General features: G+C 41.7%; 1 protein-coding gene across 1 annotated transcript in view; it reads right to left on the bottom strand.

The window, feature by feature from the left end:
* shroom4 (shroom family member 4) overlaps positions 1–19,166 on the bottom strand; it is an 87,760-nt gene that overhangs the window by 58,052 nt on the left and 10,542 nt on the right. The window contains exon 2 of the mRNA XM_046327902.1: positions 2,713–2,864. Within this exon, the coding sequence (XP_046183858.1) occupies positions 2,713–2,864 (152 nt within the window). The remainder of the gene's footprint in view (positions 1–2,712; positions 2,865–19,166) is intronic.

The raw sequence follows: 19,166 nt of genomic DNA, 5'->3' as shown, positions 1-19,166 counted from the left end.
ACAAAAACTCAAAAGGTTCCGTTACAGTCCTTCAGAAACATGTCAAACGATGTATGGAATCAATCGGATGTTTTTAACATAAAACATCAATTTTCCAACTGGAGAATTCCTTTGTCTTCAGAAAAGCAGTGGAACGAGAGGTAACTCTGTCGGGAGCACGCGTCATGAGACCGAGGCTCTCTGCCAGGCCACTGACTCAGAGGTCTTATGAGCCCTTCCTTTATAGTAGAACCCTCAAACCAGTTTCTAAAGATGGTTAACATCTAGTGGAAGCCCTAGGAAGTGCAACCTCATCCATATCTCAATGTGTATTCGGTAGGCCAAGCTTTGAAAAACTACAAACCTCAGATGTCCCACTTCCTGTTTGGATATTTCTCAGGTTTTCGCCTGCCATATGAGTTCTGTTATACTCACAGGAATCATTCTAACAGTTTTAGAAACTTCAGAGTGTTGTCTATCCAATACTAATAATATGAATATATTAGCATCTGGGACAGAGTAGGAGGCAGTTCACTCTGGGCACGCTATTCATCCAAAAGTGAAAATGCTGCCCCCTTTCAAAAAAAAAGGTTAAGGATGGTATAACTAAATAACTAACTCTACAAATGTATAGGTCCCAGTTATGTGCTAACATAATTGCAAAAGGGTTTTCTAATCATCAATTAAGCATTTTAAAATTATAAACTTGGATTGTGTGCATGACACTGCAACAACATTTCCCTATAGGGACAATAAAAAGTCAGTAAGTAAGATTAGCTAACACAACGTGCCAATGGGAACACAGGAGTGATGGTTGCTGGTTATGGGCCTCTGTACGCCAATGTAGATATTCCATTAAAGTCAGCCGTTTCCAGCTACAATAGTCATTTACAACATTAACAATGTCTACACTGTATTTCTGATCAATTATGTCATTTTAATGGACAATTTTCTTTTGCATTTCTTTCAGAAACAAGGACATTTCTAAGTGACCCCAAACTTTTGAATTTTACTGCGATAAGACAGAATCATTAGATCACTTGTTTTGGCACTGCCTATACGTAGCTTGTTTTTGGTCACAGGTTCAGGAATGGCTGAAAAATATTTACTTGAAACTAACTCTGCAAATAGCACTGCTGGGTTTGAAAAGTCATAGTCAAATCAATCAGTAATATAATAACACAGTGTTTACCATTCATTTAAAATCTGTAGAAACTGAGAAAAGAAAGGCTTATAACTTTTGTGAAACATCACAGCACAGTGGAAAAATATACGGAAAAACTGGATGCGAGGGGTTGAGTGTAGCTGGGACTAAAAACAAACAAAAGATAACTAAGGTCCCCAAGACCTGGCCTCCATAATTCTTAAATGGTAGAAGGTTGGAACCAGCAAGACTCTTCCTAGAGCTGGCCACCTGACCAAACTGAGCAATTGGGGGGTCTGGTTCAGGGAGGTGACCAAGAACTCAATGGTCATTCTGACAGAGCTCCAAAGTTCCTCTGCGGAGATGGGATAACCTTCCAGAAGGACAACCATCTCTGCAGCACTCCACCAATCAGGCCTTTATGGTAGAGTGTATATTTGGCCTAATGTTTAGTTATTATCCTGCAGTCTGAATAGTTATGTAAATAAGGTATTTCAACGTTTACAAAAATGTCTAAAAACCTGTTTTGATTTTTCATTACGAGGTATTGTGTGTAGATTGAGGAAAAAATCCCAGCGTAACAGAATGAGGAAAAGTCAAGGGAACTGAATACCTCCCGAATGCATTGTATTTACAAAACAAATAAATGGGGGATTGGAAATGCAGACACTTACATTAATAGAAGCCACAATCTATCTGAAATATTAAAACGGATCTATCCCCCCCCCCAAAAAAAAAACAACGTTTTGTATAGTGAACGTTTTCTTTTAGTTTTTGTGTTTGTGATGTCCTGTAAAAACATAGGGTATATTCATAGATTCAAAATACTTATTTTGGTGAAAAAGATTATTAAATTGCTGACAACAAACTATATTATACAACATAAATTGATCAAACCACATTTCATGAGCCATGGGGGTCAATTATTCAATATTCAGACTTCATGTCAACTATAAAATAATGCCTACAATAGTAATACAAAATGCACTTTGTCAACTGTCTCTCAATGTAGTCTGAACATGTGGGAAACATGGTGGAAGAACCTAGATCATTTGAAATGTAAGAAAACCTTTGAGGGACATTGCACCACGCCCTGCCTGAAAAGGTATTAATTTAAAATATAATACAAAATGACCATAAAATATTCAAATTTGACATAAGTCCTCATTTAACAATGCTTACCTATCTATAAAAACCATTGAAGCAGACCAAAAGTAATGTTTGTAATATTGTTGAGATTAATAAAAATGCTATGCAATTTGCTGGTATGACCCTCTTGACTTCTCAACCGCCTGGTAGAGCTCTGTTAATTCCAAAATAAACTAAGTTAAAAATAAAAATCTTATTTGACTTGTTAGTAATTTTGTAGACAATTTTGTAGACACTCAATCACATAGTCTGAGGTATTTTACAAGCATTTGAAGATAGGATGGGACACACCACAAAATCACAATCTGTGTGAACCACAAAAATCACAATATGGGTGCATCTCTCACCTCTTACATTTCCCTTATCTGTTCACACACACACACACACACAATCTCCAGACAATACACAGTCACACATACATATGGTCTGTCAATTCCTACCTGCATACGGTGATCTTTAGTATCCGGTAGGATCCCTTGATGAGTATAAGAGCTTCCTGTCTTGAACCGTAGAGGGCTGATCCGTTTATATTGACCAGTTCATCACCCACTCTCAGCTTCTTACATTGTTCTGCCTTACCACCTTCCTCAATCTGTAGGAAGAGAGAGGTGGGGGTTAAAAAACATGCATTGCACACACACAAACACACACACACACTGTGTCCATTCAGGCTACGTCTAAAATAGCACCCTAATCCCTATAGTGAACTACTTTTGACCAGGCCCATAAGGGTACCATTCGGATATAGGCCCAGTCCTCCATTCTAAGTAGGTCACTGTCCCTATGGAAACTATGCTCAGCACAAAACATTTTGGAACAAACAGCCAAGTGACAAACATTCATTGCTACATTCCGCTTTCTCATTCTGTGGTCATTGAGAGTTTCTTCTCTGGTTAGCAGTAAGTACACTACCGGTCAAAAGTTTGGGGTCACTTAGAAATATCCTTGTTTCTGAAAGAAATTTTAAATCAATTGATCAGAAATACAGTGTAGACATTGTTAATGTTGTAAATTACTATTGTAGCTGGAAACGGCAGATTTTTATGGAATATCTAAATAGACAAGAATGGGAGAATGGGAGAAACTCCCCAAATACAGGTGTGCCAAGCTTGTAGCTTCATACCCAAGAAGACTTGGCTGTAATCTCTGATAAAGGGACTGCCACCAATTGTGCAAGTTCTCCTACTTAAAAAGATGAGAGGTCTGTAATTTTCATCATAGGTACACTTCAACTATGACAGACAAAATGAGAAGAAGAAAAAATCCAGAAAATCACATTGTAGGATTTTTAATGAATTTATTTGCAAATTATGGAGGAAAATAACTATTTGTCCAATAACAAAAGTTTATCTCAATACTTTGTTACATACCCTTTGTTGGCAACGACAGAGGTCAAACGTTTTCTGTTAGTCTTCACAAGGTTTTCACACACTGTTGCTGGTATTTTGGCCCATTCCTCCATGCAAATCTCCTCTAGAGCAGTGATGTTTTGGGGCTGTAGCTGGGCAACACTGACTCAACTCCCTCCAAAGATTTTCTATGGGGTTGAGATCTGGAGACTGGCTAAGCCACTCCAGGACCTTGACATACTTCTTACGAAGCCACTCCTTCGTTGCCCGGGCGGTGTGTTTGGGATCATTGTCATGCTGAAAGACCCAGCCACGTTTCATCTTCAATGCCCTTGCTGATGGAAGAAGGTTTTCACTCAAAATCTCACGATACATGGCCCCATTCATTCTTTCCTTTACGCGGATCAGTCGTCCTGCCCCTTTGCATAAAAACAGCCCCAAAGCATGATGTTTCCACCGCCATGCTTCACAGTAGGTATGGTGTTCTTTGGATGAAACTCTGCATTCTTTGTCTCCCAAAAGTTTAGTTTTTACCAAAAAGTTATATTTTGGCTTCATCTGACATTCTCCCAATCTTCTTCTGGATCATCCAAATGCTCTCTAGCAAACTTCAGATGGGCCTGGACATGTACTGGCTTAAGCAGGGGGACACGTCTGGCACTGCAGGATTTGAGTCCCTGGCGGCGTAGTGTGTTACTGATGGTAGGATTTGTTACTTTGGTCCATTCATCTTTGCATCGATCCTGACTAGTCTCCCAGTCTCTGCTGCTGAAAAACATCCCCACAGCATGATGCTGCCACCACCATGCTTCACCGTAGAGATGGTGCCAGGTTTCCTCCAGACATGACGCATGGCATTCAGGCCAAATAGATCAATCTTGGTTTCATCAGATCAGAGAATTTTGTTTCTCAGGTTTGGAGAGTCCTTTAAGTGTCTTTTGGCAAACTCCAAGGGGGCTGTCATGTGCCTTTTTCTGAGTGGCTTCTGTCTGGCCATAAAGGCCTGATTGGTGAAGTGCTGCAGAGATGGTTGTCCATCTGGAATGTTCTCTCATCTCCATATAGCCAGGTGTGTGCCTTTCCAAATCATGTCCAATCATTTGAATTTACCACAGGTGGAAACAAGTTGTAGAAATGTCAAGGATGATCAATGGAAACAGGATGCACGAGGTCAATTTCGAGTATCATAGCAAAGCTTCTAAATTCTTATGCAAATAAGGTATCCGTTTTTCATTTTATTATTATTTACAAAACAATTGTCATTATGCGGTATTGTGTGTAGATTTTTTATGGTTGCAATCACACCCACACCACGACACCATTCATTTTTCTTGTCCATCTCTGGAGTCCAACCCTGTCAACCCAACCCAACCCAACCCAACCCAACCTTGCCCAGCCAAACACACATACACACTCCTTGGGTTAACCGTTAATGCTGACGTTACCGCCATAGTGAGAGAGAGGCAGTTGAGGTGTGTGTGGCAGGTAGCCTAGCAGTTAGAGTATTGGGCCAGTAACCGAAAGGTCGCTGGTTTGAACACCCAAGCCGACATCGTGAACAATCTGCCTGACATGCACTTGAGCAAGGGACTTAAACCTAATTTGCTCCAGGGGCACTGTACTTCTATGGTTGACCCTGTAAAACAACACATTTCACTGCACCTATCCAGTGTAGGTGACAATAAAAACTTGTGTTTTAGGGCTCGGCGGCATACCTTACACCTTATTTTCCTGCGTTGTCTTGGATGTGTGCTTAGGGTCTTTATCCTGCTGGAAGGTGAAGTCTTAGTGGATCCAAACTTCTTACTTTTACGAATGATGGAGGCAACTGTGTTATTGCTGACCATCAATGCTGCAGACATTGTTTGGTACCCTTCCCCAGATCTGTTCCTCGACAAAATCCTGTCTCTGCGCTCTACGGATGATTCCTTCGACCTCATGGCTTGGTTTTTACTCTGACATGCACTGTCAACTGTAGGACATTATATAGCCAGGGGTGTGTGTCTTTCCAAATAATATCCAATCAATTGAAAATGTGTAAAAAAACAGATTTAGCTTTATCATTACAGGTATTGTGTGTAGATTGATGAGGAACATTTCTTTTTAATACATTTTAGAATAAGGCTGTAACGGAAACATTTAGAAAAAGTGAATAAGTCTGAATATCTTCGGGATGCACTGTATCTAATAGAACTTTCTTAAATGCACAGACCTTGCCTGAGTGACGCAGTAGTCTAAGACACTGCATCTCAGTGCAAGAGGTGTCATTGCAATACCTGGTTCGAATCCAGCCTGCATCACAACGGCCATGATTGGGAAACCCATAGGGTGGCGCACAATTGGCCCAGTGTTGCCCGGTTTAGGCCGGGGTAGGCCATCATTGCAAATAAGAATGTGTTCTTAACTGACTTACCTAGTTAAATAAAGGTTAAATAAAAATGGAAGCTTCTCTATTGTCAAACATGTGAAGTGTGGCCCTCTACTCTTTTCTAGTTTTACCAACGACCTGCCACTGGCTTTAAACAAAGCATGTGTGTGCATGTATGCTGATGATTCAACCATATACACGTCAGCACTGCAACCACAGCTAATGAAGTCACTGAAATCCTTAACAAAGCGTTACAGTTGTTTTGGAATGGGTGGCCAGTAATAAGCTGGTCTTAAACATATCTAAAACTAAAAGCATTGTATTTGGTACAAATCATTCCCTAAATTCTAATCCTCAGCTGAATCTGGTAATGAATGACGAGGCTGTTAGGCAAGTAGAGGCTAAACGTATGTGTTACATTAGATGGCAAACCGTCACGGTAGAGGTCTTTCTGCTCTGCTTTCTTAACACCACATTCACCCAAACAAATTAGCCTACACGCTAATCGCCAAATGCTTTTGGGAATGGGTAGGAAAAATGTATGTTGACCCACTGAGGCAAAAAGGACAATGTCAGAGTTGAATTAAATAAGAGAAAAACTGTGAAATGGAGAGTTGAAAAAAAAGTAGTTTTGAGAGATTTGATGAAGATGTAAAAGAGGATGATAGCAGTGCCGGGCTATGTTGTGTGATGATTGTGACACACTATACAAATTCAACACAAGACAGGAACTTCAAATTGGCCGCCAATGTCACGTCAAGGGGACTGTAATCTACTGTTCAGATGGGTTAAATGGAAATCTGGATACTGACTGTAGGTCTATAACCTCTCAAATAGCCTTAATATTAACGTCTTCAGAATTAAGCATTTCTTGCAGTAAAATGATACACCAAATGTAGGGAAACATTTTACTCAGGAACAGGAGTGGAGAAATACTTATTTTTGCATCTTGAGAAATTGTGAATGTGCAGTTAGCACCTCTACAGACGGTATCTATCTTTATACGCATCATAAAAGCTGATAGTATTTAAAATATGCATCCACGCCGAACTTGAAATCTTGTAAAAGTTAAGTTTTAATGTGCACAAGAACATGCACAAGAACATTGAAATGCCTTTCTTGCAAGCTCTAAGCCCAACAATGAATCATTAAAAATGTAATACTAAAAATAACAGAGTAGAACAATAACACACTAGATATAAAAATAAATAAGATGAAACACATGTTGGGTCATTGTCACAGCTTTCTATTTCCTCACAACTGGTCAAACTGAAAATAATTTCAGTTTTTTTCTTGTTATTACATTTCCTCCCCAGTCCTTAAACTTCTTTGCTCGGCGAAAGAAGCAGAGATGACAGAAAACTTTACCAATGTCAACTACAACACTCCGGTGAGCAAGGGTTTATTTGGTCTTCAAAGGCAACATATATGGATTTGGAAAGTATTCAGACCACTTGACTTTTTCCACAGTTTGTTACGTTACAGCCTTATACTAAAATGTATTAAAAAGAAATGTTCCTCATCAATCTACACACAATAACCCATAATGTCAAAACAAATGTTTTGCTTTAATTTATAATTTAAAAAAATATATATATCACATTTACATACGTATTCAGACTCGTTACTCAGTACATTGTTGAAGCACATTTGGCAGTGATTACTGCCTCAAGTCTTCTTGGGTATGTCACTAGAAGCCTGGCACACGTTTATTTGGAGAGTTTATCCCATTCTTCGCTGCAGATCCTCTCAAGCTCTGTCAAATTGGATGGGGAGCGTCGCTGCACAGCTATTTTCAGGTCTCTCCAAAAAAGTTTGATCGGGTTCAAGTCCAGGCTCTGGCTGGATCACTCAAGGACATTGAGACGTGTCCCGAAGCCACTCCTGCATTGTCTTGGCTGTGTGCTTAGGGTCATTGTCCTTTTGGAAGGTGAACCTTCACCCCAGTCTGAGGTCCTGAGTGCTCTGGAGCAGGTTTTCATCAAGGATCTCTCTGTACATATTTTCCTTGATCCTTGCTCGTCGCCCAGTCGCTGCCACTGAAAAACATCCCCACAACATGATGCTGCCACCACCATGACAGCATCATAGGGATGGCGCCAGGTTTCCTCCAGACGTGACGCTTGGCATTCAGGCAAAAGTTCAAACTTGATTTCATCAGACCAGAGTATCTTGTTTCTCATGGTCTGAGAGTCATTTAGTGCCTTTTGGCAAACTACAATTGGGCTGTTATGTACTTTTTACTGAGCCGTGGCTTCCATCTAGCCACTCTACCATAAAGGCCTGATTGGTGGAGTGCTGCAGATGGTTGTACTTCTGGAAGTTTCTCCAAAGAGGAACCCATCGGGTTCTTGGTCACCACCCTCACCAAGGCCCTTCTCCCCCAATTGCTCAGTTTGGCCGGGCGGCCATATAGCCAGGTGTGTGCCTTTCCAAATCATGTCCAGTCAATTGATTTTACCACAGGTGGGCTCCAATTAAGTTGTAGAAACATCAAGAATGATCAATGGAAACAGGATGCACCTGAGCTCAATTTCGAGTCTCATAGCGAAGGGTCGGAATATTTATGTAAATAAATGCTTTTTATTTTTAATACATTTGCTAAAATTTATAAAAACCTGTTTTCACTTTGTCATTGTGGGGTATTGTGTGTAGATTGATGAGGAAAAATAAAAATGTAATCAATTTTAGAATAAGGCTGTAACGTAACAAAATGTGGAAAAAGTCAAGGAGTCCGAATACTTTCTGAATGCAATGTTTAGCCTAATGACCAGAGAGAAGCTGCATGTATATAATTATTGACAAGTTGACTAACAAATAGCCTACCAAAACATAGGAAATTATAAACCGAAACATATCTAAATCAGGCAACAACAAAAAAAACATATTGTACACCCTGTAAAAAAAAAATAATCCTGCCGTCTCTAACTGTAGCCTACAAAGCGTTTTCTATATTAGCGGGTTAGGGTCAGGTGCTGGCCTCAGATTTTCATACATAGTCGGGCGGATGGGTGATTAGCAATTGCATGCATTTGCTGCTGAACAAAGAGCTGGCCCGCACACCACTAAAACAGTGCTAATATCAACAAGATGCATGCAAGTCTCACCTGGCTTAAAGTAGAAGAAAGATTAACTCCATCACTTCTGGTTCTTATAAGAAATATTACTGTGAATTCCAAATTGGTCTGCATAATCAAGAATCACACTGTTCACGTTTCTGAAACGTGTGCTCTTAACTTTCTTTTTATAGGTTAAGTACACGCCCCAGGTGTCAATATCATTGCTTAAGTTGGTACAGTTTAACATCATTTATTGAAACTGGAGTGATTCAAGCGCAATACCTCGTGCGATGACATTAACTGTGTGTGTATGTATATGTGCGCATGTGTGGGAGTGAGTGAGTGCGTGAGTGCCTGCATGTGTGTGTGCATTCCTGCATGTGTGTAGAGGGCAGTGCCATGGTGATATTTGCCCAGGCAGGATGAGGTCATGCCAGGCTGAGGAGAGAAGAATGCCCCTTCTCCGAACACACACTGTCCCCGTCAGTCCACAGGGCCTAAGGTCAGCCATCAATGCTCTATTAATAAACGGGTCCATCTGTCTGTGTGTGTCTGGTGGCAGTGTGCCCACCATTGTGCCAAAAGGGAATTCCCATGACGGTCATAAGACAATATTGGACTTTTTCCTGTCTGCCGGGTAACAAGGACTTACGTCAGTATACTGAGAGCCACAAGGTTCTCTCCTAACCCAGCAGTGAGACCCCTGATCAAAGTGCTTAGTTGAATCTTGTGTAATGGCACCAAGCAAAGGGGTGGGCAATCTTTTCTGCAAAGTGAGTTTGTGCTTTCTAGTTCTTTAGCCCAGAATGATCTACTGCAAAGAAAGAATCATTAACAGAAGAGAAAGCCCAAATAGTGTTCCTATGTGAGTACATGTGACGGTCCATTAAAATGGCAATCGGCAGTTAAAACAATAACACCTTTTCCCAACATAGCTGAACGATTGGGCTGGGGAAATATAACCACTCTCAAATTCAAGGACAGAGCTATGGATGTAAGAATTGACAATCTATGATATCAGCATTTATACAGTGACATCCGAAAGTATTCACACCCCTTGATCTTTTCCACATTTTGTTTTATTAAAACCTGCATTTTAAATGTATTAACCATTTCACACGTACCATCACACGGGTGTGATCGTTCTAGAGTGTTCCCTGAAGCATACGATCACACGTGTGATTAGAACGCTTATTTAGAAAGGCCAGTTTCGAATGACGCAACAATCTGCATTTGAGCTGACCACACTTTTTTCAGAAACTATTTACACAAACAGTCCTTACAAAGTAATGTCTAGAATATGAGCAGTTTATTTTTGGATGCAATGTTCAGACATTCACAGAAGTAGAGACAGCATAACACAATCATTCAAACTGGAAAAATGTAGGCTACATTTGTCCTAGCGCTAACTGAGGAAAGATTGACACAAAACAAGCGGTCCTAGGTCCTATTGTATAACTCTCGGCTGACATAAACTACAATATGAATTAGCTAATAGCAATTATTATTTATAATTCATCAGCACGGGTGAGCTCACCATTGATCAAAATAATTGAGTAAAACACTTTCTAGAAATCAAAAGTAATCCGACGATGATTAGGACTGCATGATTTATCACTGGTGCTTGAAAAACGTGAATAAAACAGTACATATTTCAATAATTACCACACAAAATATTTTCTGATAGTGATTTATTGATACAAATGGTGCATGCAGGCAGTCAATCATGTAACCTCTCACTTCCACTCTGAGCCATTCAGTGTTGTTGTTTATGTATGTAGCTGGTGAGCTAAACTGTAGGATTAGCAATGTCTTTCAAAATGAGACAACTCACAAATGCAAAATGTTCTGTGGTAGCTGGAAAACTGCCAGCCATTTCACCCCTCCTGGCCCTGCTGTTTGCTTTGATGAGTCCCAGTCTGGACGCTCCTTGCCATTTCCATCTGAGGCAGAGTGCTTCAAGATGTTTCCGACAGAGGAGCTGGTGGGAGACATAGTAGAGACCAATAGCTATGCATTGGAGCTACAGAAGAGAGCCAGGAGTGGGGGGGGGGCAACCACAATTAGTGAAATGTATACCTTCCTGGTAACAGTCCTTCTCATGGGGATGAACTCCCTAAGAGAATACTGGAGCACAGATAAATAAATAAAAAGTGACCAGTGTTCAATGACTATGTACATAGAGACTACTGCCCTACGGACGGTTTAACAGTCTGATGACCTGGAGATCGAGAGACTGATAAAAAGCTTTTCTCTCAGCTTTGAGACCTGTAACAGGTCGTGGCTCAGGTGGCTGAATCCTTGATGATCTTCTTGGCCCTCCCGGGTGCTGTAGAATTACTGGAGGTCAGGCAGTTGTGCTGACCGCACCACCCTCTGGAGAGCCATGCGGTTGCAGGCGGTGCAGTTGCTGTACCAGGGGATGATACAGCCCGACAGAATGCTCTCGATGATGCATGTTAAAGGGCGTCGAAGAACATGGCTGATGTTTTACATTTTCCCAAGCAATTGTGCTTTTTATTTTTTTTATTTTTTTACTTATTGTGTACATAATGTTGCTGCTGCAGTCTCTTATGACCAAAAATAACTTCTGGACATCAGAAAATAAACTTTTTCCTTTAACAGATCCACACGTTTTGCATAAAGAAAATACGCCAGAAAAAGGGACGCAGATCGGGGATCCTTCTGAGAAGCCGGAGGCGAGCAAGTAAACTCCCAATGCCTTCCATTCTCCTTGCGAACGTGAAATTGTTCAAAAATAATAGGTCATTTTAAGATTATCTTACCAACGGGACATTAAATACTAACATCTTATGTTTTACAGAGACGTGGCTGAATGAAGAAACAGATTTTCCATGCACCGGCAGAACAGAGATTCTACCTCTGGTAAGACGAAGGGTGGGGGTGTGTTTTGTTGGCAAAAACAGCTGGTGTGTGATGACTAAAATTAAAGAAGTCTCAAGGTATTGCTCGCCTGAGGTAGAGTACCTTATGATAAGCTGTCGACCACACTATCTACCAAGAGAGTTCTCATCTGTATTATTCGTAGCCATCCATTTACCACCACAAAGCGAAGCTGACACTAAGACCGCTCTCAACCAACTCGATAAGGCCATAAGTAAAGAAGAAAATGCTCACACCGAAGCAGCGCTTCTGTTTTGCTAGCACAGACTGGAATATGTTCCGGGATTCATCCAATGGCATTGAGGAATACACCACCTCAGTCATCGGCTTCATCACTAAGTGCGTTGATTACGTTGTCCCCACAGTGACTGTACGTACATATCCAGAAGCCATGGATTTCAGGCAACATCCACATCAAGCTAGAGCTGCTGCTTTCAAGGAGCGGGAGACTAATCCGGATGCTTATAAGAAATCCTGCTATGCCCTCAGACAAACCATCAAACAAGCAAAACGTCAATACAGGATTGATATTGAATCTACACCAGCTCTGGCGCTCGTCGGATAAGGCAGCGCTTGAAAACTATCACGGACTACAAAGGGAAACCCAGATGCGAGCTGCCCAGTGACGTGAGCCTACCAGACGAGCTAAATGCCTTTTATACTCGCTTGAGGCAAGCAAAACTGAAGCATGTGTGAGAGCACCAGCTGTTTTGGATGACTGTGTGATAACGCTCTTGGTAGACGATGTGAACAAAGCCTTTAAACAGGTCAACATTCACAAAGCCGCTGGGCCAGATAGATTACCAGGACGTGTACTCAAAGGATGCGCGGACCAACTGTCAAGCGTCTTCTTCAACCTCTCCCTGACCGAGTCTGTAATACCTACATGTTTCAAGCAGACCACCATAGTCCCTGTGCCCAAAGGAAGTGAAGGTAACCTGCCTAAATTATTACCGCCACGTGGTACTCACATTGGTAGCCATGAAGTCCTTTGAAATGCTGGTCATGGCTCACATCAAGAGCATCCTCCCGGACACCCTAGACCAACTCCAACTCACTTACCGCCCCAACAGATCCACAGATGACCAATCTCAATCGCACTCCACACCGCTGTTGATCACCTGGACAAAAGGAACATCTATGTGAGAATGCTATTTATTGACTACAGCTTAGCATTCAACACCATAGTGCCCTCAAAGCTCATCAATAAGCTAAGGAACTTGGAACTAAACATCTCCCTCTGCAACTGGATCCTGGACTTCCTGATGGGCTGCACCCAGATGGCAAGAGTAGGCAACAAAACGTCTGCCATGCTGATCCTTAACACTGGGGCCCCTTAGTGGTGTGTACTTAGTCCCCTCCTGTATTCCCTGTTCACCCATGACTGCGTGGCCAAACACGACTCAAACACCATCATTTAAGTTTGCAGATGACACAACAGTGGTAGGCCTGATCAGCGACAATGGACAACAACCTCTCCCTCAATGTGAGCAATACAAAGGAGCTGATCGTGGCCTACAGGAAAAGGCGGGCTGAACAGGCCCCATTAACATCGACGGGGCTGTAATGGAGCAGTTCGAGAGTTTCAAGTTCCTTGGTGTCCACATCACCAACGACCTACTATGGTCCAAACATACCAAGATAGTCGTGAAGAGGGCACGACAAAAACTTTTCCCCCCTCGGGAGACTGAAAAGATTTGGCATGGGCCCCCAGATCCTCAAAAGGTTCTACAGCTGCACCATCGAGAGCATCCTGACCAGTTGCATCACCACCTGGTATGGCTACTGCTCGGCATATGACCATACGGTGTTACAGAGGGTAGTGCGAACTTCCTGCCACCCAGGACCTATATAATAGGCAGTGTCAGAGGAAAGCCCATACAATTGTCAGAGACTCCAGTCACCCAGGTTAAAGACCGTTTTTTTCTCTACTACCGCACGGCAAAGGGTAACAGAGCACAAAGTCTAGGACCAAAATGCTCCTCAACAGCTTCTACCCCCAAGTCATTCGACTGCTGAACAAGTCATGAAAACCGACACCGGACAATTTACATTGACACCCCCCCCCCCTCCCCTTGTACACTGCTGATACTCGCCGTTTGTTTATTACCTATGCCTAGTCACTTCGCCCCCACCTACATTTGTAGATTACCTCAAATGGCCTGTACCCGTGCACACTGACTCAGTACCGGTGCCCCCTGTATATAGCCTTGTTATTGTTATACTTATTGTGTTACTTTTTATTTTAGCCTACTTGGTAAAAAAAATATTCTTGGACTGCAATGTTGGTTGAGGGCTCGTAAGTAAGCATTTCACGGTAAAGTCTACACTTGTTGTATTCGATGCATGTGACAAATAAAGTTTGATTTGATCTGTAGAAGTTTGTGAGGGTCTCGGGGCCAAATTTATTTGGCGTGAAGGGACCATATCAGGTCCTCAGTGAGGTGCACGCACCACTGACCCGTACCACTGCGGCCCGTCGATGTGGATGGGGGCGTGCTCTCTATGCTGTCTCCTGTAGTCTACGATCCTGCTCCTTCATTTTGTTGACGTTGAGGGAGAGGTTATTTTCCTGGCACCATTCCGCCAGGGCTCCCTCCACTTCCCTGTAGGCTGAAACGACCTTGCCCACTTCACCAAAACCTTCCCCTCCCCCTATTTCCCCTCCCTCCCTCTCTCCTTGGGAAGATAAGGTCCTTTGGTGTGGTTTCTCTAATGGACACGTTCAAACACTGGCCAAAACTTCAGGATGTGTTATGTAGGAGTGTGTGTGTGTGTGTGTGTGTGTGTGTGTGTGTGTGTGTGTGTGTGTGTGTGTGTGTGTGTGTGTGTGTGTGTGTGTGTGTGTGTGTGTGTGTGTGTGTGTGTGTGTGTGTGTGTGTGTGTGTGTGTGTGTGTGTGTGTGTGTGTGTGTGTGTGTGTGTGTGTGTGTGTGTACTACACTGTAAATTCCCCAATTCCCAACTGTTCCTGAAAACATTGGTTCCTATTCACTAGATCCACTGTTCCATTTAAAGTAGAGGAGGAGGGAAGGAAAAGTATGACTATTTCACCCGGAGGTACCAGTAACACCGTGTGTGTGTGTGTGTGTGTATTGCGTCCTGTGGTACCAGTAACACCAGAGCACGAGAACGAGTCAGGAAAGGGGTGAAGGAACGGACAGAGCGAATTAAAGAATGCATGATATACAGCACAAAGAAGTTATTGTCAGTTTCTTTGTACCAGTGTATTTTTCAGCTGCGAAACTACCTCTAACTTCCTTCATACTGGACACAGGCACATAAAAATGGTATCCGCAAGCTAATCTGACTCTGGGGAAGAAGATAAAGGGCATCAATGCCAAAATTAAAAAGGTATCCCTTTGACACTTGTCCTCTTATAGCAACTTATAAAATATTGATTTGGGACGACTAGTAAAGAGATTCTCAGTGAGTTAATGCATAAAGCAGCGCAATGTTACAACCGATACAAATTTTACAACCATTAACCCTGGGTTATCTACGACGGTAACGTCAAACAAAAGCGTTCCATGTGGTTCTCTAGTCTATTAGGCCAATAATAAAGACTTGAAACACTGCATCAGCCTAGATTTTTCACAAATAAGCAAAGTCATAAGATGCTAAATAAGACTATATAGATAAAATAGATTAAATAGATAAAACATCCTTACATCTGGAGCCAGAGTAGGATAAATACAACAGTATCCCCAGACCTGGCCTTCCAACCTCTCTATTATACAGTGCTTTAATGTGGCAAGCTTACAGACCTAGTAGAAACAGCTTAGGGGGTTCAGAGATGGAAAGATAGAGATGAAATGTTCCCATCTCTATCTCCAGTCATGACTACAAGTTCAAATCAAATCAAATTTTATTTGTCAGCGATGGGACATGTTTTACCACCCCTGGTTGCGCAATCGATATGCTGATAAAATTTAGGGAGTCTTGTTTTCAGATTAGCTTTGTTAAAATCCCCAGCTACAATGAATGCAGCCTCCGGATAAATGGTTTCCAGTTTGCAAAGAGTTAAATAAAGTTTGTTCAGAGCCATCGATGTGTCTGTTTGCGGGGGGATATATACGGCTGTGATTATAATCGAAGAGAATTCTCTTGGAAGATAATGCGGTCTACATTTGATTGTGAGGAATTCTAAATCAGGTGAACAGAAGGATTTGAGTTCCTGTATGTTTCCTTCATCACACCATGTCCCGTTAGTCATGAGGCATACGCCCCCGCCACTCTTCTTACCAGAGAGATGTATGTTTCTGTCGGCGCGATGCGTGGAGAAACCCGTTGGCTGCACCGCCCTGGATAGCGTCTTCCCAGTAAGCCATGTTTCCGTGAAGCAGAGAACATTGCAGTCTCTGATGTCCCTCTGGAATGCCACCCTTGCTCGGATTTCGTCAACCTTGTTGACGAGAGACTGGACATTGGCAAGAAGAATGCTGGGAAGTGGTGCGCGATGTGCCCTTTTTCGGAGTCTGACCAGAACACCGCCTTGTTTCGTTTCCTTGGGTCGCTGCATGCAATCCATTCCGTTGTCCTGTTTGTAAGGCAGAACACAGGATCCGCGTCGCGGAAAACATATTCTTGGTCGTACTGATGGTGAGTTGACGCTGATCTTATATTCAGTAGTTCTTCTCGACTGTATGTAATGAAACCTAAGATGACCTGGGGTACTAATGTAAGAAATAACACGTTAAAAAAAACAAAAAACTGCATAGTTTCCTAGGAACGCGAAGCGAGGCAGCCATCTCAGTCGGCGCCGGAAGTAGAAAGTTCTTAGAAGCAGCAGGAGCAGACATTAACAAATGACAACAGTACACCACAATCATAGCCACAGACATTATGTACTTTCTGTATTCCTAATAATAATAAACACACAATGGTGACTCCTATGTCTGATGCCACTCCATATGGGTTTTGTGTAGCCAGTTAGCTAGCTAGTACACACACACACACACACACACACACACACACACACACACACACACACACACACACACACACACACACACACACACACACACACACAAGAGAGACAATCCTCTTTCTCAGGATACCACAGGAGGGTAAGAGATGAAGGATCATACAGTGTTACCAGTAAGGAAGGACACATGGTCAGTCAAATACCATGCAGCTCATACTAAAACATGAGGCTCTACCCTTTCTAAGAGAATTGGGGATATCCCTTTCATTCTCCTCTATACCCCCCCTCTCTTGCTCAGAGAGGGGTGAATCTGGAAGACATGCACAACACACACTAGTGTTGCACGGTATACTGAAACCTCTGTACTTTTCAATACTAGAAAAATTTAAAACTATTCAGTTCTAGAATGTGTTACTTTCGGTACTTCTGTCAAATGTGTCTCACTGATCAAGCCCGTCTAACAGCGCAGCGTACCCCTTATTATTGTGCGAACCATGCCTGCTCCAATTACTAATTTGTAGCCTGCACTTTTGAGTCTGGGCTGCATCGTGTTAGCGCCCCATGAAGCACAGAAGTTAACACACTTGAATAATGCAACACGGCATGTAGCTACCTCCTGCTGAAGTAGCCCCCGATACATATTTGCACCGTATTACACAGTCAAAATATGAATTAATTTGTTTTATAAATGTAGTATGGAACCGTGAACTTAAAACAAAGGTTGGACTTATGGTAATGCAGAATGAGTATGATGAACTTATCATTTCTCTATTTAGGAAATATGGAATTTTGGACTATATTGGGCGAAATATCAGGTTTTGATTTAGGGGACGGCGAGGATGAAAGGGAGCTGAATATGCCTACATGATCCTAAAATAATTGGTTTTATTACCGTTTTACATTTAAAAAATAAACATAAAAAATGTTAAGGATGATTATTCTTCCGATACACACCGGCAAATTAATGGAATAGGTATTGTCAACAGGGTTGTTGTCTCTAGTGTGTGGCATGCTGGTTAACACTGGGATAAAAGGATTAAAGTTAACAGTAGAACTAATACAATAATTGGCTTACAGAAGCACTTCTCTAAGCGAGAGAAAGGTATATTATATATTTCTAAGCTATTTATGCTACCTTTTATATTCTTGATCCTAATGATATAGGCCGAGGTGTAAAACAGCTGAAGTGATAGAGCAACAACCCTGGATCTTGGCTGTCGTGCCTTGGCGATTGTGAGTTGATCTTGGGTATGCGTTCCCATAAGGGAGTGGCCGGGGTTGGCTTGCAGTCGGCTCTGGCACAGCCATGGCACGATACAACAGGATGTGATGCCTAAGAAAGTGATGCCTAAGAATAATTTTTACTTGCAGTCATTAGAATCTATGTTCCTTTTTCCTTCTTCCTTTTTTTGTCGGAATACAACAGGATATAATGAGGACTACATGAAATATGACTTGCATGTAATGGACATTAAAAAAGGTCTGGTCTTGCGATATATTTCTAATAAAAAAGTCAAACCATTGAATCCAATGAACTATGCAGGCTGGGCTGACATGCTTATAGCCTTGCTAGGACTTTCAAATATGACCATTCATTTATAAGATTGTGCTGTTATCATTTCTATTAATATGATCTATTATTGTTACTATTTACTTTTTTCTGACTGTTTTCCATGTTTTGGTTAGTTCTCTTAAGCATCTTAAGATATTTATGGACTTCCCATATCTCCCTCTGGGCAACAGCAATTGGCGGCCAAGGGTTTGCCTTAGGACGCAAAGGTGCATCGTGAGTCAAGGAGACGATCTGTAGGCCTTAGTGACAACAGACCTAGATAAGGGGGGTTTTAGTGGGTGGAATATTAGGGCAATTGGGAGTTTCACAAAGTTGCAGCTACAGTATGCTTAACAGTGCAAATTACTATGGTACCGCTACATGGACACTTAATCATCATGGTGCTTTTTAAAATGGTAAGTTTACAAACATTGGTTGTGGTAAGTATAATTGAAACGTGGGTACCATTATGGTAAGTGGGGAAATGAGTATAGCAAGTTATAAGTGTAATGGCTTAGCAGATCATAAAAAAATTATACATTTGTACATGGCTAAAAGATAAAGAACATAATATATACTGTTTACAAGGAACAAATTCTACACATATACAAAAATGACTGGGAGGCAGAAATATATTTTTGTCATGGGCAAAGAAAAACATATGTTTTCTTTTCAGTCTCCACCAGTTCTACTGAATGATGTAAGGATAACTGTAAGGATTTATTTCCTAATAACA

The sequence above is a fragment of the Oncorhynchus gorbuscha genome, linkage group LG25 (assembly GCF_021184085.1).
Source record: "Oncorhynchus gorbuscha isolate QuinsamMale2020 ecotype Even-year linkage group LG25, OgorEven_v1.0, whole genome shotgun sequence".
Taxonomy (NCBI): Eukaryota; Metazoa; Chordata; class Actinopteri; order Salmoniformes; family Salmonidae; genus Oncorhynchus; species Oncorhynchus gorbuscha.
The sequence above is the reverse complement of the archived record's forward strand: the minus strand, read 5'-3'. Positions and strand labels throughout refer to the sequence as shown.